Source organism: Silene latifolia, chromosome 7 (assembly GCF_048544455.1).
Source record: "Silene latifolia isolate original U9 population chromosome 7, ASM4854445v1, whole genome shotgun sequence".
NCBI classification, from domain to species: Eukaryota; Viridiplantae; Streptophyta; class Magnoliopsida; order Caryophyllales; family Caryophyllaceae; genus Silene; species Silene latifolia.
In genome coordinates, this window is record NC_133532.1 from 13905574 (window position 1) to 13933203 (window position 27630).

At 35.2% G+C, this 27630-nt stretch overlaps 1 protein-coding gene and 1 non-coding gene across 11 annotated transcripts; one reads left to right on the forward strand and one right to left on the reverse strand.

Moving 5' to 3' along the window:
• Nucleotides 1–581: 581 nt before the first annotated feature.
• Nucleotides 582–7381, reverse strand: LOC141591802 (serine/arginine-rich splicing factor SR30-like). Of its 10 annotated transcripts, none has more exons than XR_012520988.1 (15): nt 7249–7373; nt 6890–6981; nt 6238–6303; nt 4337–4411; nt 4139–4241; nt 4000–4046; nt 3811–3868; nt 3629–3678; nt 3470–3526; nt 3197–3300; nt 3008–3097; nt 2230–2385; nt 1965–1998; nt 1519–1691; nt 582–863 (listed from the first exon to the last, which is right to left on the reverse strand). XR_012520988.1 is itself a non-coding variant. In XM_074412276.1 (14 exons), exons 2-14 carry the CDS (start codon nt 6974–6976, stop codon nt 860–862), a joined length of 951 nt encoding a protein of 316 aa, XP_074268377.1. In that variant the 5' UTR covers nt 6977–6981; nt 7249–7381; the 3' UTR covers nt 582–859. The 10 variants fall into 10 exon arrangements, 4 of the variants coding, with proteins under 4 accessions (XP_074268377.1, XP_074268379.1, XP_074268381.1 ...); XR_012520985.1 differs by having other exon boundaries at nt 2230–2536; XR_012520987.1 differs by having other exon boundaries at nt 3008–3100.
• A 19434-nt stretch (nt 7382–26815) lies between these two features.
• LOC141593655 (small nucleolar RNA R71) lies at nt 26816–26922 on the forward strand. Its single transcript, XR_012521728.1, has one exon. It is a non-coding gene; the product is annotated as a small nucleolar RNA R71 (small nucleolar RNA).
• The last annotated feature ends 708 nt before the right edge of the window (nt 26923–27630 follow it).

The following is a 27630-nucleotide window of genomic DNA, read 5'->3' on the forward strand; positions in this document are numbered from 1 at the left end:
TCGTGTGTTAACTGTAAATCACTTTTGGCTTGTTATTTTTAAGAAAAAATTCTATTTAATTATTATACTTGATACATTTGAACCCTTCTATAATATTTAGGGAAATTTTGAGTCTCCAAAGTATTAGAGGGAGCGTGCAAAATTCTCTAGATTGTGTAATTTTAGAGAATCAAAAGGCCGTTTAGCGAAGTGGTCTTATAAAAACCAGGCATAACCTTAGCCAGTCGAAGTGCCTAACAGAGAGTTGATAGGTTAACTGCAACATAAACATAGGCTTCGACGACCAAACAGCTGTTTCAACGTTCTCAATTAAAGAACATTAAGAGTAACATCTCCGGAGTAGTTCACACTTTGGGCCACTAAATACTTTGTAATAAACGAAATCAATTAGCCGCATCATCGAGATTGGGTTGCATCAAATCCTAACTGCTTGAGGTGTATCCTATTTTAGCGGACCTAAATCTCGAAGAATTCAATCCAAATCCGGCCTAGAGCCATCATGTCCATAAATTATTGATCTAGATCCTCCCTATTAAGTATACATATGAATCAAAGCTACTGAAAAAGATGGAATTGGCATGTAATTAAACTGAAAAGCTGTCGGATTGATCTGAGCAACAACGGATTAAAATCAGTGAAATTGCAACGATGTTTTAACCAGTAATGTAACCTAAGGAAGAGAATACCAAAGTTTTCAGGCATCACAAAACAATGTGTTTGCCAACATCAAGTTTTGATACAGTAAAATAGACTATTAAACTGAAATCATAGCTGCAACTCTTGCAAAGCCGCCTTCCTGTTGCTACTCCATTAGCCGTCTTTCCATCACTCGGAAACTTTGTAGATTGCCAGTACAATTTCACCTGTTAGGAGAAATTTCAGAATTCCAGAGGAACAACTTTTTAGAAAGTGAGGTTAGATGTGGCAATTATTGACACGACACAAACCTGACACGAAGTTAGCGGGTTGGGGTCACGACGTTGTGACCCAATTAAGTAACTGGGTAGACACGGACATGGCACGAAACTTAAATGGGTCGGGTTAGGGTTGAGCTCTTTTGACACGAACCCGACACGAATAACCCGCTTATTTGAAAGTGTCCTGATATATTTGGGTTGAATCAATAATCCACCCAAACAACTTAAAAATAAGTATTTTCATTCCTCATTTTTGGGATAATAGCTTATAAAGCTTAGTTTATTGTATTAAACGGGTTATGTAGGTTAAAAATGACCCGTTAAAAGATAAATGGGTTAAACATGACCTGCTAAAAGATAAATGGGTTAAACAAGTCGGGTTGGCTTATAGAAAAATTAAATGGGTTGGGTTAGGGTTGATGACAAATGACCCGTTTATGTAATTGGGTCGGGCTAGGGTTGGGCCCCGTTGGGGTAGTGGTGACCCGTTTAAAATTGACACGAACACGACACGACCTGATCTGTTTGCCAGGTCTAAGTGAGGTATTCAAAACTCAAAAGGGCAACGAAATCATATAATCAGGGGTCTTAAAACTCATACTGTGAAAGACTCCTGCTCCTGCTTCGTGCCCTAACCGGGCTCGGGCTCTTGCTCTTGCTCAGGCTCCTGCTTCGTTCCCTAACTGGGCTCTTGCTCTTGCTTAGGCTCCTGCTCCTACTACGGCGTGGGCTGGGGCTACGCTTCTTCGGGCTTTTACTCACATTTTTCTTACGCTGCAGATAGAATTTTAGTATAATAACGCAAGTTTTACATGAAACAACCCTCCCAAGTTCTATCCCTATAAGGAACCATAGCTTTAGCCGATTAGCCAAACCCTTTTGGTTACCAAAAGAAAAGAAAATAGCAAAAGATCAGCTTAACTTCCGCTTTGGTTTTGAGATATTACCACCGATTTCAAATTTATGGTCACCATTTAGCTTAAGCAGACAACCACTACGAAATTGACGACATTATGTTACTACTAGAATATGTCAAGGCACACTTACAGATGGCACCGGTGATCTGGATTTGGAAGGTGATCTGCAAAAAGTTCCAGAAACAATGCAATTTAATATCAACTTGTCCTGCCCAACAACCTTTCAGACCCTGACCCAAAAGCCTTGATGCTTCGTGCACGCCAGTGTTACCAATTTCATACTCAAGAATAAACATCAATTGGGACAAAGACAGAAGAAAACAAGTATCTTTAGCAAGACAGGAAACAAATTAGTAACTCTATTGCATTTGAAACCCAACAAACTAGATGTGAACCTTTTAGAACAGCGTCCTATAATTTAATGCATACAGCATCCTTTTCCAGATTGTATGACCATATCCATAGAATCCAGTAAGCTCCAAAATTCCACTAGCATTTAGTTCCCAGTATTCCAGCTTTAAAATGCCAGTCCATGATCTTCTGTGTCCAATCTAGCACCCATGGATATGTGATGCTAAATGCATTAGAACAAATAGACCATGAAGGTACCCAACGCTGTGACTCAAATAGACTATGAGTTGAGACACTTGAAGCATATCCAATCCAGATCCTAAACTGTCATCCCCGTATTGCCGCACATATCTATGCAACCATACATGCATCAATCACACAAAGAAATAAGATGTGTGAAACAAGGATGAGGCAGTTTCCAAGCAAATAAACAACCCAACAGACAAATTTACAGAAACATCCTCTCCTTTCTCTCATGTCATTAGGTAAGATTGTTGTGAAGTTTGAAGGGACTATCAGCTAGCGGAGTGGTTCCCTGCCCCCATACTCTCAGACGACAAAACATACTCAGCTCAACCTCCACTTCCACAGATCCTCGAAAATAAATACGGTATACGAAGAGAGAAACGTAAAAACAATCCGTCGAAAAATATTATAAAATGAAGGAATCAATATATGTTACACGTGCATGATTAAACTTATGAACGTAAACCATTCAAAACTGTCGACACAAACAGAATAACTCTGCGCATGATCAATAAGAAACTATCTTCATAGGAAGCACTTTCCTATAGAACATCAATCAAAAATGATAATTCATACCTTGAAACAGGAGACCTCGAGCGAGAACGTGAAGAGACTGAACGAGATCGAGACCTAGCAGGCAACCTGCGAGAAGCCTTCTTTGGTGACCTGCTGCACAATATCCAGGTACCCCAGCAAATAAGAAACAAAGAAATTTCAAACCAAGCTACTGAATCTGCACTCCAGAAAAATATTAAAGAAACAAACCTTGGACTTCTGCTCCTGCTATAACTACGACCACGGCCACGGCTGCGGCTGCGGCTTCTGCTCCTTCCTCTTGAAGGACTAGGGCTACCTTTATATTCCTTCACCTGAAAATAGATGAAAATGAATGTGAGGAAAGGTCCAACTTAATTCCAGACATTAAAATATTATGCTTGACACCTTGCAGATGAATAACTACTGAAAGGTGTCAGAGATGAGGTTATATCCACCAAAAAAAATCAAAATAGATACAAAAAGGATAACTTCACGCCATACCCTGACATATGCTCGAGAAAATGCATTGCGGAACTCTGTGTCATCAAGCTTTCTAATCTGCAGCACCAAATTCATCGTTCCGATGATTGTGTCATCCACTACAATAGGAGTACAAATAAAGGAGAAGGGGAGAGGGGAGGAGAGAGGCAGGAAGTATACAGCATTTTTCATGTCTTCATAATTTGTATAATCCACAATTCCAGTTGTTCCTTCATAAAATTGAAATCAAATGTCATTAACGAAACAAAAAGTAACTCATAGTCCCAAAATTGTAATTGTTGCTCGTGACTTGTGCCCATGCTAATATTCTCGTAAGATTGGAGTATTAAGCAGTATATTACCGCCACCCTCGCGAAAAACTTGAGAGAAGCAAACATCTCCAGCTTTACGCATGTGATCCTAAGAAGAAAAGTAAAAAACCCATCAGAAACTGTAGCATTGAAGCAAAAATACAAGACATTTATGCAAACATGAGGATGAAACGAATGACTGAACCGAACCAACTTCAAAAAGCTAAACAGCATCAATACCTTCAAGTCTTGCCAAGAAGCAGAGTTTGGTAATCCCGTAATCAGCACTGCACAGATCAGAGTTAGACCAGAGATCCACACCTATCCACTCTATCAGATTTCAGTTGAAAGGACAACTATACTTAAAGAGGAAGATTACCTCGATATTCGGTGTGTTTTGAGACACCACGGCGCCCACCGCTGAAACTGCTATGGCGGTCAGTTGATGCTGAGTGACCACGTCCACCATGAGCCAACTCAACCTGTGAAATGATGAGCCAAATTTCACACTACGACACAAATTATGCAGTCTCAACTATAACCATCGCCACATAAGTGTAGTTGATAGTTGACATACCCGAAGACGGTGCCCATCAAAGTCATAGCCATCACGGCCATCAATAGCATCTAGGGCATCACGAGCCTCCTCAAACTGCAAGATACAATTGTCAAACAATGAACGAGGTGATTCATGAAATTATCTATTTTCATCGAAACATGCTTCAAGAACGTATCTTTATGTAAGCTTATCAGTTTACACGCAAAACATGGTTAACACTTAAGTAGCTTACGAAAGGTGAAAATGTGAAATGATATGTGCACATTGCTCGTATGAGAGAAAATCATGAAACTTGCAAATTTGACCGGAACCAACAGCAAATGCTATGCTTAAGAGTCTTCAGTTCACAAAATACTTTATTTAGATAACAAGCTAGCAATTCTTAGGAGTCGTTTGGTTACCCACTAAATAATGCAGGAACTTAAATTCATGTGAATTGGAAAATGGGTATGTTGTTTGGTTACCCCAATTCACATGAATTGGAAGTTCCCATGAATTCCAATTCCTCCACAATGGAGGAAGTTGCTTACCTAGGCCCCCCTAGGTAAGTTAGAATGCCTACATGAATTGCACTTCCTCCATGGCAACCAAACATTTTTTTGCAATTCACATGAATTCCAAATTCACGTGTTTTATGACTTCCTAGGCAATACAAATTCCTATATGCAACCAAACGACCCCTAATGTGTCTTGGTTTCAAGAATAAGGGGAAGGCATTATAAAATATGCCAAACTATTTTTCCTAATAATACTCTTACGAAGTATTTTAATATTAAAAAAATCAAGCGTACTAGCACATTACAAGTTAGCATATTATATTCTTGTAATGCCCCAAGAATCAAATACTCTAGTAATATTTGTATTGCCTAGAGCAGATTGAGTATGGCAAGGGACAAAATGTGTATCGCGACTAGCATAAGCTTCATGAGGCATGCTTTTGGGAATCTTTATTTAAAACAATGTTCAGAATTTTTTTTAAAAAAATAGCAAAATAGGGTCCACATAGGCTCGGGTTTTCAAAATTTTGGTCCGCAACAAACACGCCAAGTCCGGCGTGTGTCCATCCGGAACACCGCATATGCCATAGTGTGTTTCCTTTTAAGACGAAAAAAAAAAGTAAAATAGTTAACGAATGAGTTTATGAAGCGAAGGTAAAGAACTCAATTGGTCATTGATTGGTGTTAAGTTCCCTGTGTGACTACATGTCAAGTGTTCAAATCCTACAGGAAGCAAATTGTTTTTCTAAATTTATTCCAAAGACAGCATATTTATGCTACATAAAACATTAACAAATGGTTGGCCAGAGATTAAAACCTACGTCTCCAGGCTAGTATATCATCCCCGTAACCACTATAACACAAAGCAACTTGTGTCTCTGAAGTATTCAATCATTTCAATTAAATATAAGAGCTAAAATTAGTAAAATCAACCACGCAACCCACCATGGCGTTCCCACAGTGAAAACACCATACGAGATGGCGTTTTTCCTGTTCCCCAACTTCGTGATTTCCGATCTACATGGACCCTATTTGGATAAATATTTTTGGAATACACAATTAACTATTTATTTTTCAAACATTATTTATAAAAAAGGCTTCTGCTTTAGACACAAATGTTTGCCACAATAACATCGAAAATCCCTTTGTATCAAAACTGAAGGGCATGGCAGTTGTTTCAACTGTCAATAAACACGAATCAAACGAACACTTTTTTCAAACTGAAATTGGTATTACTTTGTCCTTTCATTCAGCCTATCCTCTTTGTGCCTCTAACCCAATACTCTTATCATCTCAAAACCTCAACCCAACTTGAGGACATCAGAAGTTCAGAACACTGCCTTAAAGCAAAATGCAGATGTTTATTTAATAAACATTTACAAGAGAAAAGTTTCGAGATTTCAGGTGCACAAAAAATCCTACCTCAACAAATGCATAACCTGGAGGCCTTGGTGGAATCTTCAACTCAATGTGAGCAATGGGTCCATACTACAAAACAGATTAAAAAGAAAATTATAAGACCAATTTGATTAGAAAAAACAAGAGAAACAAAATAAGGCTATACTAGTTGATCATCACTGAGCACGGCAATCTTAATGACATGTTCACTATCAACATCAAGAACGACATGCTATTGAATAGCAAATCACAAAACCTACCAATGCTGAGTGTCGTTTTTTTCAAAACACCCTAGTTGTGTAATGTCATCCTATTTATTAATCAACCCTACAAACTTAATGGTGAACCGACTCGAAAAACCTACAAATTCAAACATTGTGAATCCAAATGCTGCATTTCCAGCAGACAAGATGATTCTAATCCCAACAAATGACATTCTATTCCCTAAAAAAAAAGAAAAAACACATTCGAAGTAAAACATTAGCGCCTCAAACTAAGTACGAGGTAAATACGAATGAATAAAAACCGAAACTAATCAAATAATCCCTCCGTCCCAATCATTTGTTTACCTTTTCGATTATTTAATTTATGTTAATCAAATCAAAGGTAAACAAGTGGGGTATCAAATTAAACGATAATAAATCAACAAAAAAAAAAAAAAAAAAAAAAAAAAAACCTTGTAAAATAGATCTTCGACTTCTCTCTCCCTAATATCACCAGGAAGATTGCCAACATAAAGTGTTCTCTTAGATCTGCTGCTCATTTTTCCTGAAAAAATAACATTCAAAATCAACAATTTCAATAGCAATTCAAAATCATCGTAAAAGAATAAAAGGATAACACGAAAAAATCGAAATAATTACAATCGCGATTGACGGAAACGGATATAAAAGAGGATGAATTGAATTTCTAGGGTTTCAGAGAAGAGATAGATAAAGCGAGGAGATGGAAATCGATAATCAATTGACGAAAAGCTGAGGAACCCTAAATTGAAGAAAATGCATAAATTAAAAAGGGAAAGGAGAGGGAAATTACCGAGTGAAAGGAGAGTGCGTGATTTAGGAGGACGACGACAACGGCGATGTTAAGATAAAATGAGCTTTTTAAGTGACGGATTAGATTACAATACACGACACTAAAATATCAAGTGTACTACTCACGTGCAACTTTTTTTTTTTCCGGTCGTCAAAACTCAAAAGTAGAGCTGATTAAGTGCGGGCCAGTTCGTTTGGCCTGTTCTGTTTGGATTGCTTTATAAACGGGCTTGGACATAAAAATAGGTTAAATTATCGGGTAATGGGCAACAAAAATAGGCCCGCTAGAATTGATGGGCGGTTATTAACAAAGAGAAATATCCATGGGCAGGCCTGCTATGCCCGTTGAAAATAATATTTTCCTATCAATACTATATATTAAATCCAGAAACCAAAAGATTTTAATGTAATTAAAGAAATTTATACAAATTAATTATACTATATAGTTTTAAATCAACAGTACTGTGTGATGGACCCGATTAATTAAAGGATCTCAATGCAAATATTATATAGTTTGGGTTAAAACTAAATTATATAGAAGCTTGGTAACTTTCCTAAACATTTGTAAGAGACTAAAACATGGTCAATTTCCTTAAAATAAAATAATTAATTAAGATGGTCAATTTCAAGGAGATTAAAATAAAGAAGATGCTTGGTAAGTTTCCTAAATATTTATAGAAGACTAGAAAATGGTCAATTTCCTTGAAACAAAATAATTAATTAGTATAAACATGCACACTTATGGTATTAATTATTATCATCATAAAATTATATATTAAATTTAAAATCTATGCAATTTTATTAAACTTTATTTATAGTTTATTAGATGTATAGAGATGTTAATTATTTAACATACAAAAATATAATAAGTAGGTTATAAATAATTCAAGTTACATTCCATAATATATAATATTGCATAATTCTTTCGATTTGATTTAATGCATATATGTAATATATTTATATAAATATATAATCCTCTTAAAACTGCATGTCTAAGTAGTAAAAGTAATTTCGTTAGTAAAGAAAAGAATTGTAGTAACATTCACTCATTTGAATAGTAAAAGTAACAATATTATCAGCGAGATTAGTGAAAGTAGTAGAAACAACAACGGGAATAGTGAAATAATCAATATTAATGCGGCAATAGTGAAAGTAACAATAATTACGGCGGGAGTAATGAAATTATCAATATTAATGCGGCAATAGTAACAGTAACAATAATTACGACGGGAGTAGTGAAAGTGACAATGATTACGGGCAAGTAGTGAAATGTTATTACTATTGTTTCATTAATATAAGAGTAAAATATTAGTAACGGGAGTAGTGAATTTGTCTCAAAATTTATTTCATCGTAATTTTAGGATATGTCATAGAAAAATATATTAATGATAAATTTATGGGTTATGCAACTTTAAGTAATTTTATTTAATGGAAAAAAAAAAATCAATGGTAAGTAGAGGTAACCCGGGCGAAGCCGGGCACCAATACTAGTCTTTATTAATATGACAACTTCTTAAACATAAAAAAAATTGTACTCCGTATTTAACAATATGCTAACTACACTTTTCTTTTTTTTTTTTTAAAGAAATTATCAATTCATTAATAAATAGTCTTACGACAACTAAAACTTGTGTCAAATTTGACCAGATACAACTCGACTAGAACCAAATAAAATAAAATCTCGTTCAAATAAAGATCTGTAAACTTGAATTGCTCCAAAGCACATTGGTAACTTCCCTGTTAACAATGTGATTGATTGGTGCATACATAGAACTGGCTCGAAATTACGGCAAGGGGTGTAGGCAACAGTGATTTGGGGTGTTGTGTATCATGTCTGGCAACAACGAAACAAATGCAAAATTGAAGGACTTCTAATCAGACCAGATAAGCTATCAGACCAGATCATTGAAGATGTGAAGGCAAGAATTCGAGGTCGGGATTTCCAACATATGACTAAGGCAGATTTAGATTGGTTACGACATAAGAGTCTACATGTAATTGTCGCCTGACAAACCTTTGTATCTTCTTTACTATTTTTATAATATATATACTCACATTCCACCAAAAAAAAAAAGCACATCCTCTATCATATCGCCGCAAACAGTTTTTCACAAGAGGATCATAAAATCTTGAGCCTTGACGAGAAACGATTTCCTCTAACCAAATTGAGTGCAACCAACAAATCAACAACATGTGTAATACCATATAACGATCCATTACGAAACTGATCTTTCGCGTCTTCACCATATGAGAAACGACCAAAGGGCTCTTATCTATATTTCCAATAGAACTAAAACCTAGAAAGACAATGGCTGAAAAAACTCTGAAAATAGAGACGGACAAACGGATTTCATACTAAGAATTGATAAATAAAACTATTTGGGGCTTACCATCGGTCAATAGTTGATTGATGGAGGTTAGGGTTTTTTAGAGAGAGAGAGAGTCGTAACACCACTTTTCTTAGATAAAATTAAGCAAAACGAAGTTGAGCCCAAAAAAAAGTTTATAAACCTATTTTGTTCTTTATAATAGGGTAGCTTTTTTAGGATTATTGTCGACAAGTTTTTTTGTTATTGTTTTAAGCCCACGAGCCCGCGGGTAGACCCGCCTATTTTGATGGTCAGGTATGGACAATCCAAATAAACCCGTTATAATGGGCACGGGCAACAAATTTAGGCCCGTCGGACATTTTTTTAAGTCTATGCCCGTCCATGATCGGCCCAAGCCCGCTCTTGATCACCTCTAGTCAAGACTCAATAGATTTGTGTTTTTTGAATTTATATGTGGTATTCTTTATATATTTTAAAACATTACAGATATCCTTAAATTTTTAAATTGTTTATAAAGTAATCAAACTAATACTTTATTCATTTCATTCAATTCTATACATTTACTTTATACACGTATATTAATGCTCGTTTTCTTTTATTCATATCTTTAGTTACATATTAATAAAAATTATAAAATTTTGACATTCACAATGTACTTGGTAAGACAATTTAAACAAGATCTCACATGACTATCTTTTATGTTATATATTAGAAGTTGTATAGAAGATTCTCCCTACTTATAAATAGTGCTCAAGGCAAACATATAGATATGAATGGAATGGAAGTAAATTTTGAGTATTCTAATAGTTAAACTAGTTTTATGGCCCGTGAATTTCACGGGATATTTTGTTTTTAGTGTGATGTTTTTAGTGTTTCTAGTAATTGAGACTTTATAAAATATCAAATCACATAGTAAGATTACCTCATGAATAATTCATGATAGATCGTGTACTAAAAATACGGGCATTGACATGTTAACATAAATATCAAAGTCGATAAATTAAAGAGTGCTATTTTTTCAAAGGTAAAATGATGAAAAAAATCAACAAATACCAAAATAAAAAATACAGTTGAAAAAAAACTAAAAAACTATTACTCATTCACGTTGATGTCGTCAATCTTACACTTAGTTTTTATATATAGTTATATATATATATATATATATATATATATATATATATATATATATATATATATATATATATATATATATATATATATATATATATATATATATATATATAGTTCTTTAAGCAATCCTAATATTTTACTTCTCCATATAATCTTCTTTTTCCAATGAATCGTCCTTATAAAAAAATAACTCAGTAATTAGTGCGAATTAACCAACAAAACAGTGGAATTTGTTTTATACAATATTATCGTTATTAACTTAAACTTCTCTTAAATAGAGAAAGAAAGAGGGAATAGGAATGAAGTCTTAGAGATGAGTATGTTAACCTTTGAATAGGTCAACACCACAAATTTTGGTAGACCCTAAATGAGAACAAAACAAATACATACGATGAAGTTGAAAAATGTGATCAAAACTTTATACCAATGGAACTTGCACTAAAAAAGAAATAAATTAGTTAATAATCTAAAACCTTAATATATTTACCTTAATTGGAATAGAATCATAGGAAGATTAGTGACACATTTAGTTCTACTAACAATAGGGATTAGAAGAATTTTGGTTTATAAATTTTGTCTTCCAACAAAAATATATAAACAATTAAGGATGCGTTTATGACTTTTGAGCATCATTTTTTCATTATTATTAAATTTAATATAAATAAATATGAATCAAGGTTCATGACTTTTGAGTTTTGAGCATCATTTTTTTCATTATTATGAAATTTAATATAAACATAAATAAGGAGTAAGGAGAAATGGAATGTATAAGGTTTGCTTGATTACCAATATTTTTTTTTTTTTTTTTTTTTTTTTTTTTACAAAATCTACTTTATACAAGAGTGGTTTAAGATATTATCGTATGTAATTAAATATGACATATAGATTATGGTAGATAGTTTGGCTTGCCTTTTAATTAGATTTATAGATTATAGATTTTTTATTTAGATTATAGAGTTATAGTTTTTCTCAGTATTATGAACTCTAATATAGACATAAATATGGTGTAAGGAGAAATGGAATGTGAAAGGTTTGCTTTATTATTATTATTATTATTATTATTATTTTTTTTTTACACAATCTACTTTGCATGATAATGGTTTAGAAATTCTCTTCCGAAATTAAAATATGACATGCAGAATAATAATGGTAGATAGTATCACTTGCTTTTTAATTATCTTATGGAATTAAAGTTAAATAAATAGGTAGATTAATAACCAAATTTATGAGAGGAAAATAAAGAGTTTATATTAAGTTTTTAGTGATTGCAACTACTGTTTTTTTAAATTTTTTTTGGTACTTATAAGCAAGTGACAATTTTGGAGATAATTAACTTTTTAATACATAGTTTTGCCTTTTTATAATATTGTATAAAAATAAATAATTAAGTAATTAATATAGATGAATTAGTATTGACCTCTATAAAAATGCCATTTGAACTAAAATTAAATATTTTAAGTAGCCTTTTGATTATATTGTATAGATAGATTTTACCTCAGTTTCGTGCCTTTTGTATTTCTTCCCTCTTTAGATTACCCATGTGATGTTTTGTCTTATCTGCATTCACATACATTTCACGATGCTTTAAAATTCATATAAAAAATATATTGACCAAAAGGTAAACATCAACATGGCAAAAACTTCACAAACGAATCAACATTGTCACATGTAAATCATTGAAATTAAACCAAATGGAAAACATGAATTTAAATATAAATCAAAGGATTTATAAAACCAATAACATAACAAATTAAAATATACTTTATTGGACATAATAACAACAATACTCAATATACTCTCTCTAATCAAATAAATATATTAAACCATAAAATATAATCCACAACTTAGAAACTCATGGGCAAATGAGCAATAGATTTTAAATAAATATTGTGAATAGAAACTATCATAGGTATTATAAGTTTTATAGCCATCACACAATCATAGACTCCCATATTTTAATTTTATTTTTAATTTATTTTGTGGTATTATTAAATTAGATAATTGATTACTGAGCAATTCAAGAGGTGAATTAAATAGGGAAAAATGTTAATGAAAATTATGAGTATTAAGTAGTATAAAAAAATCTAGTCAATTTATTAACATATTATATTATAAAAATTAATTAGATAGAAAGAAATTTTATTTAATTTGGTGGGTGTTAAGAATTATGAAGAGTTTTAATCGATTTATTATAATATTTAATTAAAAAAATTAATTAAACAGGAAAAAGTGTTAATAAAAATGGTGGGTGCATGTTAAGTAATATGAAAAGTTTTAATTTATTAACATGTTTTATTACCAAAATTTCAATTAAAATGTCAATTTTAATTATAAATTATGACATTTATTAACATGTTTTAATTACAAAAGTTCAATTAAAATGTCAATATTGATTATAAATTATGAAATTTTGATGTAAATTTGTAAGGGTTACATAAATTAAATTAATTTATAGAAAAATGAATTAAATCTATAAAATAAGACAATTACGTGGCAATGAGTTTTGATGCTCACATTTACGTGGCATTTACGTGGCATTTTTGGATCCTACGTGGCTTTGTCTACGTGGCGTTTATTAGTCAATTTAGGGTAGCCTTTTAATTATATTTTATAGATTTAATAAAGAAAATATATTTAAGATTGAGTAAATGGAATTATCCCAAAAAAATCAATAGAAATGCATAAACTAAACATTTCAAAATGACGGATTTGAGCTTTTTGGGCATTTTAAGAAGTTTTTATTAAGTTTAGGGTATCAACAATGTTTTCAAAGATGAGGGGTACTGTGTAGAAATCGAAAAAATACGCGGGTATCACATAAGATAGCCCTTTTTTTTATGGTGCACCAAGTATCTGTATAACCACGTATACCAGGTAACTGAGTAAGTCACCAAGAGTGATAGACTCGAAATGTAGAAGGCATAGCGTCAGCTAGACCAGTCAAACGGGTCGGGAAGGTCGGGTCCGGGATCGGGTCATACGGGTCACAGATTGGGTCAGAATATGGGTCAAAAAATAGTTTATAACACTTTTACGATTTTTTTAATCAAAAAAATATTTAAAAAAAAAGTAAAACATGATTAAAATTAATATTTTAGTCGTATTCAATGTGACAATGTTTACATTAGTTATAATAGCATAATTATAAAAATAAAGTTTTTTTATTAATTAATTTATTACTAAATGTTACAAATATTATTTAAAATTGGTTTTTTGATTGAGTTTGTAATTTTAATTAATAAAAATAATAATTTTTAATTATTATTTCAAATATAACATAAATATAATATTTTAGTAAAAAAAATTGATTTAACTTTGACCCAACGAATCGACCCACTCGGATCAGCTCTCAATCTTAAAATAGCGGGTCATTTAGGGTTCGAGTCGAACGGGTCACAACTCACAAGAGTGAAAAATTTTGGGTCTTAACACTAGAAAAATGGGTCAAGTCGCGTCAGAATTTTACAGGTCTACCCTCAACCTTCAGGCCATAAACATTCACAAAATTGTTCTTAGGGAGGATTGACTTGAGTCCCTTGGAAATTTCACCCCAAGTTTTAATCACTATACTCCACCCTTGCGCGGTTGCGCGTGTTGATTGTAATTATTGGCAAGAATTTTTCTAACTCTGTAAGACTCTGTCACATCAGCTTTCCACCTATATTTATTTTTTACTTCAAACTCTCTCTAGACTCAGCTCAAACTTTATATATTATCCCTCACCAAATTCACTTAAGAATCTCATTTTTTTCGCTTCATTTTGCTTGTGGCGTTTTTAAGAAAAAAAGGGAAAAAAAATGAGAGTTATTTATTAGATGACATCCCTAAAATGTTGTTCCAAGGCTCATGTAGATTATAATTTATAAGTTGATTATTGGATTTTAAAGACTGATGAGTCATAATTATATACATTTTTATGCCTCTCTTTAGTTGCTTTTGATATGGTTTTCGTGCTAAATTACGCCATTTATATGCCATTTAAATTAGAATGTCGATACTTCCGCTATTTGGTGTTTATTGCAGGTTTAATGCATTTATGGAGCAAAAAGAATGAAATGGAACACCGCAGATTGGCATGACGGAACACACGAAGCATGACATGGAAATCTAGAAGATTGGAAGAAGAGAAGTAAAAAAGATTATATGAAGAAAGTGCTGAAACATAAGGATACTCGATCGAGTTGTCGAGTGTCTTGTACTCGATCGAGTGACTTACTCGCTAGAGACTTTGTTCGGATATTTCCTAAAGTTGTTTAACTTGCAATATAAATACAAAACTCGTAGGTTATTATTAGGTTACGCTTTTATTATCATTAGAACTCCTAAAAACTCTAGTTAGTCGATTACTTTACTGCTTTTCAGATCTACTTTGCAAAACTACGGTACTTTGTTAATCTTTCCTCGTTAATTAGTTATTCAAGTTATTAATTTCGCAATTGCTTCTTTGTTCATCTTTCTTATGTTCTTAATTATGTTTTATTTCAATTGCATTGTTGTTAATCACATAAGTATGAGTAGTTAACTTCCTTATCTAGGGTGAATGGGGATCTAGTATTTTAGAAGGGGATTAACTGTTTAATTGTTACTTGTTAGTAATATCGCATCAATTATCGTCTGTTTATTGTTCTACTTCTAATTAATCAGTTTAGGCCAAAGTTGTTAGTTAGTCTAGCGAATTAGGATTTTCTCCGACAGGGTAAAGACTGATAAAGGCTACGATAACTAGATAGGTATTGCTTAATTATAGCGATTGCATATTAACCTAAACCTAAAGGGCATAATTGAATCAACTGATCTTGTGACCTTAGAAAATTCGATTGATCTTACAATTAGTTAATTTGCATCCCCGGATAACATATCTAATGAACCTGAACCCTAGACCTTTTTATCTTATTGATTTCACCTTTTATTTATTTGCAATTAGTTCATAGCTAAACAAACCTTCAAGAAAACGGTTATTTTAAGACACTTTAAATATTAGCAAACTAGATAATTAACGCCTCCCTGTGGAATCGATACATGTCTTACCGCGAGGTCAAGCTAACAACCATCCAAACAAGCAAAGAGTGCTCAAATAAACCCAAAACCAATCTCATGGCAATAACCCATTGAACCAAAGCAACATATGACTCAAATTAACACTTTTCGGCACAAAAATGAACTTCCCAACTCAAAAACTTCATAAGACATGAAAGCATAAATATCATCTTTTTTTCCTCTCTTTTTTTTTTTTAATAATCTTTTCTTTTCATCTTTTTTTTTTTCTTTTTTCACTTCTTTTCTTTTTCTTCATTTTTCATATCATTTTTTCCTTTTTCACTTTTCTTTCAATTCCACATCGGGAATCAGTAATCCCGTCAATTTCACATCATCAACATCAATATAGATTAAGAACAACCCATGACAAGAGCACCCTAAATTCACTAAGATGGTTACTAGCTCAACAAGGTAGGCAATTTGGTATGTAGCTAGAAACAAAAAAGGGGGTAGAATATAGTGAGAAAAGGCTCAAAATGGGTGATGCATGTGAGAAATTATAACAACAAGGCTTCATGTGCAAACTATCATAGCATGTCTAAGAATAAGGAATAAATGTCATACTTGTGCGTTTTGATATAACGCACACCAAGAGGAGAAAGTACAGACACCTAAATGGGACCAGGTAAAGATGCATCGGCCTTTTGGAGGCTCTACCTTACCAAATATGTAGCTTACCAATGTCAAGATCAAGTCTACTTTGTCCAAAAATCCATCCAACACCCACTATGTCAAGACATCCCTATGCAAGCAAACCCGTCAAATGCGTGATTCATTAGCTTATAATAAGGGAAATGAGAGGAAAAATAACATTATGCAAAAGGCATATGGGCGGACTGATAGGCTTATCGTGTACCTATGCAAAGATAATTACCCTAGACACAAATTAATGTAGGAATTAGGGTCGAACACAAGAAGACGAGAATTGTGTTGTGAAATGCTATGGAAAGATTTCAATCAAGATCGATTTCGTTTTGGGTTTGTTTGTTGTTTGGTTGATGGATAACAATTATAAAAATGTAAACTATATGATAAAAGGGAGTCTAGGGGAGTCGGGTCGCACATGCAAAGGTAAAAATACGATTATGATAAACTCGGTAGTAATAACATTGTCAATTGTTTAGGCTTAGAGACACCCACCTTACGGTATTAGTGTCAACCATAGACCGGGTCCTAGAGAAACTCTCGTCCATGACTAGGTCGTCCTACTACAAATGCTTAGTCTAATTCAATTCCGTGCCTCTCGACTTTTAGAACGAATGAACAAACTTAATCGATGAATAAGGCCTTTTAAACATAGATTAAACGTGACGTTGCAAACATGTGATAGAAACAATTAGACAATATTATATCAACCTAATTTAACATTTTATATATTTGATTTTGCATGGCTTCCCTAGCCCCTAGACTAAGGAATTTAGCTACTCATATTAAAGTGTAAACTACAAACTTTATTAAGAGAAATGTTAAACATGCTAATAGAAATGATGTAAATTAAATAGTAAAGCATATAATATAGAATTAAACTATGTGGTATAAAAGGACTAACGATGAAAACTATGTGAATATTATAATGAAAATGTAAATTAGAAAACTAGAAATAAAAATACCGTAATGGAAATGAACTTGTATTGCAAAGAAGAAAGTAGAACCAAATGCTTGAATATATAAATAACCAAGTGTTTGATAACCAAATGCTTAACAATATTGAAAACAAATATGAAAACTATTGAGAGAATTATGCTTAAGGCTATTATAAAGTATATAAGACGTGAGAATGAGATGCCCTCAGCTAGAAGTGCCTCCCCTTTATATAGGGGAGAGAAATGAAACGTAAATATCCTAGAAACAGCCAACCCCGATCGGGGTTGCCAGCCCCGATCGGGGGAGTGGTTATCCCGATTAATTCTCTTAATTCCTCGCTTAATTGCTTAGAGAATCCTATGTTGGTGATTAATTAAGCGATTCATCACCCGGTTAAGACCTTAATCCTTAGCATCCTAGGTATGTTGGAATCTTATGCTTTCCACCTTGACTTGGACTTGAATTTGGGCTTGACTTTGATTGATGACAACATTTGAATTACACACATTAGTCCATCAATTTCTTCATGCAAAACCCATGCAAATACTTCATGTTAATCCAATACTTGGTCTTGATTAGCCATTGCACTCTAGCTTGCATTTTTGTTGGATTTTGGCTCCTAAAGCTTAAACTCCTACAAAACATGTGGAAACAAGCAATTGCAACTATAATAACAAATATTAGCTCAAAACACTATGATAAGTGCTAAATGACATGTAAAATGGAGCTAATATAAGGGGTAAAAATATATAAAATATGCACTTATCAAACTCCCCCAAGCTAAACCGTTGTTTGTCCCCAAGCAAGAAACCACATCCCATCAATTACAATATCTTAAACAAGCTAAGCATAATAATTTAGAAACCCGAAACAACATGGGCAAGGAATAAAGCAAAACATGGATGAGATTTACACGACGGCGTAGCATGGAAAACTCGAAATGAACCTTTAAGCTCTTGCATGATCTTTTGACTTATGGACTATCACGGGACACTCAAACTCATTTTGATGTGAAAGAACAGTTTTGTGAATAAACATTCAACTATCCTCGACTTATAATAATATACCCGCAATCTAATATGGTAATCAATCAAAACTAGTAAGCCAAAAACAATCAAATGCAAGCATGATAAAGAAGCCAAATGGGTAGGAAGAAGGCAATATGTAATGGATAAGAAAGGGGAACAAATAAATTATGGATTGTGGAGCTAATGTCAAGTTAGCAACAACCAAATTCAAGGATGCTCAATCCCAATTCTAACCCAATTTGCAATTCAAATCATAAGAAAACTCTCCAAAATATATGAATAATGCATGAGAGTTTCTCACATCAACTTCTTCTTCTCTTTTTCTTCTTTTCAATTCATACTTCTTTTTTTCATTTTCTTTCCATGCTTTTTTCCATTTCTTTTATTTTTTTTCTCAACTTTTTTTTTTTCAATTTTCCATACTTTCTTTCTCTTTCATGTTCTTCTTTTTTCTTTCTTTCTTGAGCATTAAGACCAGCTCACACGATATTCAAACTTTGAAACAAATCCCAATTGAGCACCCAAACAAGACCAAACAAAGCTATTAGCTCAACAAGGTAGGCAAGTTATAATGTAGCTAGGGAAAAATGTTTGTAAAGGGGTCAAAAGACAAATATATTCATGTGAATGACTCCAAAATGCTATAACAAATGAATGCATGCTTACAAAGAGATGACATGAGAACCATACTTGTGCGTTTTGATGAAACACACATCATAAGGAGACACCTACACTCATCTAAGAGAGACCGGATATGGATGCATCGGTCTAAAGAGGTTCTACCTTACCATTTTGTAGCTTGCCAAAAGTCAAGATCAAGCCTATTCGGTTCATTCTTCGTCTCCCACCTACTATGTCAAGACATCCCCATGTAGCTATTATCCCATTATATAAGAACAAATCATTAGCTAAAGGCTATCGTTAGGATAAGCAAGATGGAAAATAGGCTACAAGCAAGCAAAAAAAGCACAAATTTCTCTATATGCAAATGCAAATGCAATCTCCCCCCAAGCTAAACATAACATTGTCCTCAATGTGCCAACAATTAAACTGCCCAACGAAACCATAAAAATGGCTCAAAGCACAAAACAAGAAGGACTAGAGGTCATATTTAATGGGTTGCAAGACCGAAACTAAAATGCAAAGCAAATAAAACTTACTAGACTTGCTAGCCTCCCCCCAAGCTAGCATGTATTCGGGGGACTCTTCCATTCATCAAAAATTCAAGAAAAGGGCCAAACATTGAAAATTTGAAGAAGGAATGATGTTTGCAAGTGATTAGGCAATTTTTTTAAAAAAATTAATTTTAATTTTTTTTTGGGGAAAAAGTTGCGTCCCCGATCGGGATTGACCATATCTTAGCAAATTTTGACTTTTTCCGCATTTTTTTTTTTTGGCAAAAAAAATATCATTTCATTCAAATTGAAAGAAATTACAAGAGGATTTTTTTGCAAAGACTATCCACTATACAAGAAGCTCATAAACTAGCAACAATAAGCGAATAATGCTTATGATGAGTCCACATTAACAGGCGTGTAGAGACAAGAAATTTGACCTTCCTAACTATTTCATTAGCAGTAGCCTTCCTTCCTCTAAACAGACGAGAATTACGTTCATTCCAGACCTGATATACTGCAGCTGCCAGTGAAGTACAAAACCAGGCCATCCTCCAATTCTGTTTACTTCCAACACCAGCCTGTTCAAGTTCAGCAAGTAAACAAGAACCAACACGATTTATACCCATCCACTATAGAAGCTGTTCCCAAATATCCTTAGAAAAAGAGCAATTAAAGAACAAATGGGCATGATCCTCAAGAGCTACTTCACAAAGAGAGCATTTATTCATCATATAAAAACCTCTATGCTGCATGTTGTCCACAGTAGCCAACTTCTGTTGAGCCGCCAAAGAGCAGATAATCCTATGACTAGGAACAATACGAGGATGAGTCAAAGCTTTAGTCCATGGACTAGCCAAAACAGTACCTCTCAGATAGCTATAAGCTGTTGTAACTCTGAATTTACCATGAGAATACCAACGGTTTAACAGAGAGGAGGCATTATTAATACTGCCAGCTAGAGCAACCAGCTTATCTCTTACAGTCAAGATTCCCTTAAGACTAGAGGAGAAACTATCCTGGGACTGGACACACCAGATAGTTCAAGATGTAAGCCTGATGCCAGGAAGCCCAACTTCCCACAGTAGCATGAGACAACAGATAAAGCCATCTGCACTGCAAAGCATCATTCCAAGTGGAGATATCCTTTATGTTGAAGCCTCCTGCATCCCAGGGCAAGCAGATCTCCTTTCATTTTTTAAACACCAATCTTCTACCTTCAAACGGTATACCCAAAAAAAAATCCTTACAGAGTTTGTTGATCTTATGCAGAACCTCTTGGGGTAAAAGAGCACAAGAGCACCAAAAAGTTTCCATGCCAAAAATTACAGAGTTAATCAGCTGTACCCTACCAGCATAGGTAAGAAAATTAGTGGAATAGAGTGTTTGATCTTAAGAATGAGGGAGTCAAACACTGTCACTGAGATTCTAGAAGTGGACAACGGTACTCCTAAATATCTGAAGGGAAACTGACCATAAGAGAAACCTGTTGCAGCAAGAATAGCCTCCTTCACATCAGGAAGCACCCCTCCAAAATATATGTTGGTTTTCTCTATATTAGCATGAAGTCTAGAAAGCTCAGCAAAATGATTAAGAGTGCTCTTAACTGCTGCAACAGAGGGAACATCCCCCCTGACAAAGACCATCAAGTCATCAGCAAAGATCAAATGATTAAGATTAAGCCTAGAGCACTTAGGGTGATAAGAAACAAGAGACTTATCACAAAGTGTCCTGGGATATCTAGATAAGACTTCCATGCTGAGCACAAACAAGTAAGGGGAAAGGGGATCACCTTGCCTAATCCCACTTTTTCCTTGAAAAAAACCAGAAAGCTCTCCATTGTTTTTTAAAGAATACCAAGGAGTTTGAATGCAGCCAAGAACCCAGCCAATATATTGCTGAGGAAAACCCAAACCTGATAGCATATTATCAATAAAGGACCATTGGAGGGAATCAAATGCCTTTCTTATGTCCACCTTGATCATGCAACGAGGTGAAATATTAGCCCTATTATAACCTTTAACCAAAGTTTGAGATAACATTATGTTCTCAAAAATGCTACGACCTTTAATAAAGGCAGCTTGTTCAGCACCAACAATGGAGGGAAGAACACTTTGAAGCCTATTTGCTAAGATCTTACTAACTATCTTATAGAAGACAGTCTAGGTTGCACGGATACTCCTCCTGATCAGTGTTCCCGTGTCAGACACTCGTCGGACACACATCAAAACGTGTCGGACACCTGTAAAGTCGTGTCTAACTTTCATCTTTTATTTGGGCACGTGTCCGATGCGTGTCCATGGTATTTTGAGCCGTGTCCATGGTATTTAGACACACCTTCAAACGAAAAGTTGAATTTAAGGTAAATGACGTGAATTGTTATATGGTTGAATTTGGTGGGCAAATGATGTTCTTTAGACAAGTAATGAGATGTCAAAATAGATTGATTATAAGTTGGTTTTTGGTTTTAGAAATGAGAATAAGTTATATTTAACGTCAAATTTTTCCTTCATTTATTTAAATTTAATATCAAATACTTTTTCAAAAATAAAATCACACATATGTAACTACAAAATATATATTTTATTAAATTTAAATAACGTGTCCCGTGTCCTAAATTTCATGGGATGCCGTGTCACGTGTCTGTGTCGTGTCCGTGTCGGTGCTACCTAGAAGACAGTACAGCAAGAGATAGGTCTATAATCAGTAACTGCATTAGCAATGGCCTTCTTAGGAATCAGTGAAATAACAGTTGAGTTAGCCTGCTTTGACATTTTGCCAGAGGAAAAAAACGGATTCACAGCTTTGCAAAAATCCTTGGCAATGATCTGCCAGACAGACTTAAAGAACCCAGCTGAAAATTCATCAATACCAGGACTACTATTAGAATCCATACTGAATAGGGCATCTCTGATTTCAGTAGGAGAAATCTCTCTAGTCAAGAAGTGGCTATCAGAGGAACTAACCACAGCACCAGTGGAGATAAAAGCAGTATCTAAAGGAGTAATGGGAGAGCTATGCCCCAACAGATCCTGATAATACTGATTGAAAGTTGTACTAACTGGAGAGAACCCCATATGAAGCTTGCCATGGTGATCATGGATGGCACCAATAACCTGCTGATGAGTTCTCTCAGAAATTTTTGCAAAAAAATATTTAGAACTACAATCAGAGTCCTGGATATCCTTTATTTTAACCCTCTGTGAAAGTATAGAAAACTCATGATCTTTGAGCTTGGTATAATCAGCAATTAAGAGCCTCTCCTCCTGAATAAGAGCATCAGAGAAAGGATTGGAAGCAAGGTTTTGTTGACACTCCACCAAGGCATTCTTAGCAGACTGAACTCTTTGAGAAATATTGCTAAAATTTTGCTTATGAAAATGGGTGAGGGCATGCTTAACACTTTTTAATTTCTGTAAGAAATAGTACATAGGACTACCATGCAAAGGAGTAATCCAAGCTGCCTTTATTGTTTGTAAATAGTCAGGATGGCCAACCCAACTATTAAGAAAACTAAATCTTTTAACAACATTTTTATCCCGATAAATTTGGACTAAGATAGGAGAATGGTCAGATAGACCAGGCTCCTGAAAATGACCAAAAGCATTGGGAAAAGAAGTAATGAAACCTGGATTGGCCAGCACCCTATCCAGTTTGGACCAAACCCTAGACATAGAATCTTGCTTGTTAGTCCATGTCATATCAGCCCCTGTGCAAGTAAGGTCATCAAGGTGATAGGAAGCAAGACAATCATTGAAATCAAGCATATCCTGAAGCACATGGGGAGTGTTACTCAATTTCTCAAAAGAAGTTCTCACCACATTAAAGTTACCAAGCACCAACCATGGTTCTGCAGTAGAAGCAGCAACAAGGCTATACCATAGCCTATGCCTATCCAGAGGATCATTACACCCATAGACTATACTTAAATGAAAAGTCGAGCAGGACTCATGATGGTGCACCTTAAAGTGAATAATTTGATCAGCAACTGTCTTGCTAATCATAGTAACAGTACTAGGGTTAAAGAAAACTCAAATTCTCCCATTATAATGATGAGAGTAATTGCAGACCACAGTCCAATTACTAAACTTCCTTTCAATAATTTTGGAAGCTTTATGCTCCTTAACCCTGGTTTCCAAAAGAGCCATGATATCAATCTTATTAACCCCTAAATAGTCTTTAACTTCACTATGTTTAAAGGACAATTAAACCCTCTTATATTCCAGGAAGCAATCTTCATTGAGGTTTATCAGGAGGAACAACAATCTCAACATCCAACATATCAGTGGAACATTCTGAATGCAACTCAGAAGAAAGACAGAAGAGGAAGGCATTACCACTGAAGATCTCTGACCTAGCATAGAGCATCCCGAGTCTACATTCTGCAGGGTAGATAACACACCAATTTTGGCCCCCCTGAAGTAGCACCTAGTTCCATAGAGGTCTCAGAAACAGTCTCAACAGGCTCCAGTATCTCCCCTGGTTCCAAAGCCTGATACTTATTGGTAAGAGGAACTGAAACATTCTGGGAAGAGGAAATAACTATATTATCCTGCAAAACTTCTCCAGGAATTTCTGTAAAAGTACCATCTAGGAAAGGGTCAGCATCATAAGGCAATGGAACCTCATTCAGCTTTTCCGCATTTTTTTAACTCCTCCGTTTGTTGAAAGTTATGACCCCGAGCGGGGTTGTATGCATGGGGAAGCGTGAGTTTTCTCCTTTAAGCCTCCTTTTCTTCATTGTTCACCTATAAATCACAAAACAAACATCATCAAGTCTAGTATTTTATTCTTAATTCTACGAAAAACAGTAAATTGCGGAAAATTAAAAACAAGAAATAAATAAAAGCAAATAAAAAGTTTGGGTTGTCTCCCAAGAAGTGCTGGTTTAACGTCCCGCACGACGTAAGAAGCTATTTGATCAAGTTTCATCGTTGCGCTTGCCATCACCCAAGCTCCATTTCATTGCTATCTTTGCATTCCGTAACCATTTGAAATTGTTCAAATAAAATTTTCTTTTCTTTTTGGCACTCTTAGTAATAGTGCCTCTAGCATTGTCACCTACAAAACAAACAACACCAATATCTTCCTCCAATGGATCTATTAGCAAGGATCCAAGGGTAGTAGAGGCATTAGGAGAGTCCACAGTGCTAAATTGTAACACCCCACGTTAATTGAAGAGGTCCAGTGATAGGCTTAAATGACTAGTGCTTAAAGAGATTAAAAGTACTACTCATGTCAACAAAGTGCACTTTCTTTTATGGTCATCCATGCAAAAGAACTCCACAGTTAAGCGTGCTTGGCTGAGAGTAGTCTTAGGATAGGTGACCTCCTGGGAAGGTTTCCGAGATGCGCATGAGTGAGGACAAAATACGCTATAAAGGACCCGTGTTGATTTGTGGGCCATGTACACAGCCTGGTGAGCTATCATAAGTAATTGCTCCCGACCCGGTTTGGGCCGGGGTGTTACATAAATAAATAACAAGACTCTTGTAATACTGGGCTTCTAATGGTGTTGTTTTTGCTAATGGAGACCCAATCATCACCCACTTCTAATGTCAACCTCCCATTTTTTACATCAATTAGCGCACCCGCAGTGCATAAAAATGGCCTACCCAATATAATTGGGGTTTGTGAGTCCTCGGCCATATCAAGAATGAGGAAGTCAACGGGTATGAAAAACTTGCCAACTTTGACGGGTACATCTTCTAAGACACCTAAAGGTCGCTTTAAAGAACGGTCCGCCATTTGCAATGTGATACTTGTGCATTTTAAAGCACCCATGTTAAGTTTTTCACAAATGGAATAGGGCATGACACTCACACTAGCACCTAGGTCGCAAAGGGCCTTATCAATGATATATATGCATAGTGCAAGGAATAGAATAGCTACCGGGGTCCTTAAGTTTCGGGGGGGGGGGGGGGGAATTATTTTGTAAGAGTGCACTACACTCTTCGGTGAAAGCAATGGTCTCAACCTCATTGAAGGATTGCTTCTTTAAGAGGATTTCCTTCATAAACTTTGAGTAGGAAGGGACTTGGGTAAGTAATTCAATAAATGGGACGGTGACTTGCAAATTCTTACAAACTTCCAAAAACTTACCAAAATTACTTTCCTCCTTGTGCTTTGCTAGACGATGGGGAAACAGTACTTGAACAATTTCCTTTGGAGGAGCATCCTCCATATCTTTCTCTTTCACTTTCCCATTCTCAATGGGAACTTCCACCTTCTTAGAAACGACATCACTCTCTTTAGCATTAGGAGATACTTCCTCAACAATTACCTCGTCACTTCCTTTGGGCATAGGGGACTCAACATTCTTGGCATCAAGCTTGCTCTTTATTTTCAGCATCAATAACCGATGAGGAAATGACACACGATCCTTAACAAGAGGCTCTTCACTAGCCTTCTTTTTGTCATTTCCCTGAGGCTTAGGCTTTTTAACAACCACTTCGTCATCCAAAGTCATGGACGGCCCATCATAGCTTGTACCACTTCTCAATGAAATAGAATTAACGGTCTCGTGTGGTTGTGTACCTTGGGGTGGTAGTTGACCGGTTTTCCTTTGAGAGCTAGAAGCAGCTAGTTGAGCCACTTGTTGCTCCAACATCTTGATTGAGGCATTGTGAACTTGATCATTCTTTTGGATATGAGCCAACAATTCTCTTTTCATTTGTACTATCAAGCCCTCAAGCTTTCCTCCCCCTTGGTTGTTTTGTTGGCCATTTTGACCTTGATTTTGTTGGTAATTTTGTTGAGGTGACCTTTGTTGGTTTTTATAACCCGGTGGAGGGTTATAATTTTGTTGTTGAGGGTCATAGGCATTTTTTTGTGGTGGGGGTTGAGGGTTAAGCACATTGTTGCTAGTATAAGACAAGTTCGGATGGAATTTTGAATTCGGGTTGTAAGTGTTGGAAAATGTACCCGGTGGATATGAACTTTGTCTTAGAGCTTGAAAAGCATTTACCTCTTCAATAGGAGTTCGGCAATGAGCGGTGTAATGACCCGCACCTCCGCAACTATCACAAACAATTATTTGACTTGTTGAAGACACGACATTGAGTTGTTGTAGGGAATCTCTAGCATCTCTTTCCGCTAATTGTTGTTGGAGTAAGGCAATTTGAGCTAGCAATACGGAATTACCGGAGGATTCTTCTTTACCTTTGATTGGCACACTTCAGGAATTGACATATTGTGCATCATGGACCGCCATAGATTCGATCATGGCATGAGCAATATAGGTGTCAATTTGATCAAACCGCCCATTGTTGGCGGAATCAAGAATCCTTCGGGACTCAGCACAACATCCATTGTAGAATGTTATAGCTAGAAACCAATCATCTAACCCATGATGTGGGCATTGTCTTTATAACTCCTTGTACCTCTCCCAAGTTTCATATAAGCTCTCAAGAGCTTGTTGACGGAATCCGGTGATTTGGCTCCTCAAAGTTTGAGTTTTCTCCGGTGGAAAAAACTTTTGATAGAAAGTAAGAGCCAATGTTTCCCAATTGGTGATTCCCATGGTGGTGCGGTCAAGGTATTGATCCAAAGCTTGGCCTTGTCCTTCGAAGAGAAAGGGAAAAGTATTTCCCTTATTTGGGCTTGAGTGACGCCCATTTGACGGATCATGGAGCAATAATCGCAGAAATTTTGCACATGCAAATTGGGATCCTCCAAAGGACTTCCCCCAAATTGCTTCCTCTCCACAAGGCTAATGAAAGTCGGTTTGATCTCGGAGTCCGGCGCGGTAATTTGAGTAGTTGTGATACCGGCCGGAATCATGGTCGCGGTGGGCTTTGAGTGATCGGAAAGTTTCACCATCTTTTTAGTGGTAGATGGTGGTGGTGGTGGAGATGATGAACTTGAAACCTCCTCCTCTTCAAGAACTTTTAGATCGTCTAGGTAAGACTTTCTAGCACTATCAACTTGTACGGGAGAAGCGGCTTCTTTCACTTCCTTTCAAAAACGTCGTCTTCTCCTAAAGGTTTTCTCGGGATCGGAATCCGGTGAAAGTAATTCTCCACTACGAGAGGACATGGGCATAAGACAACAATTTCTAGAAAAAGATAAGTAACGGTCTCAAGGAACAAGTGTTCCTCAAGACAAAAGAAAACAAGATAAAAATCGACAATTCAAAAAGTAATAAGACCGTGCTCCC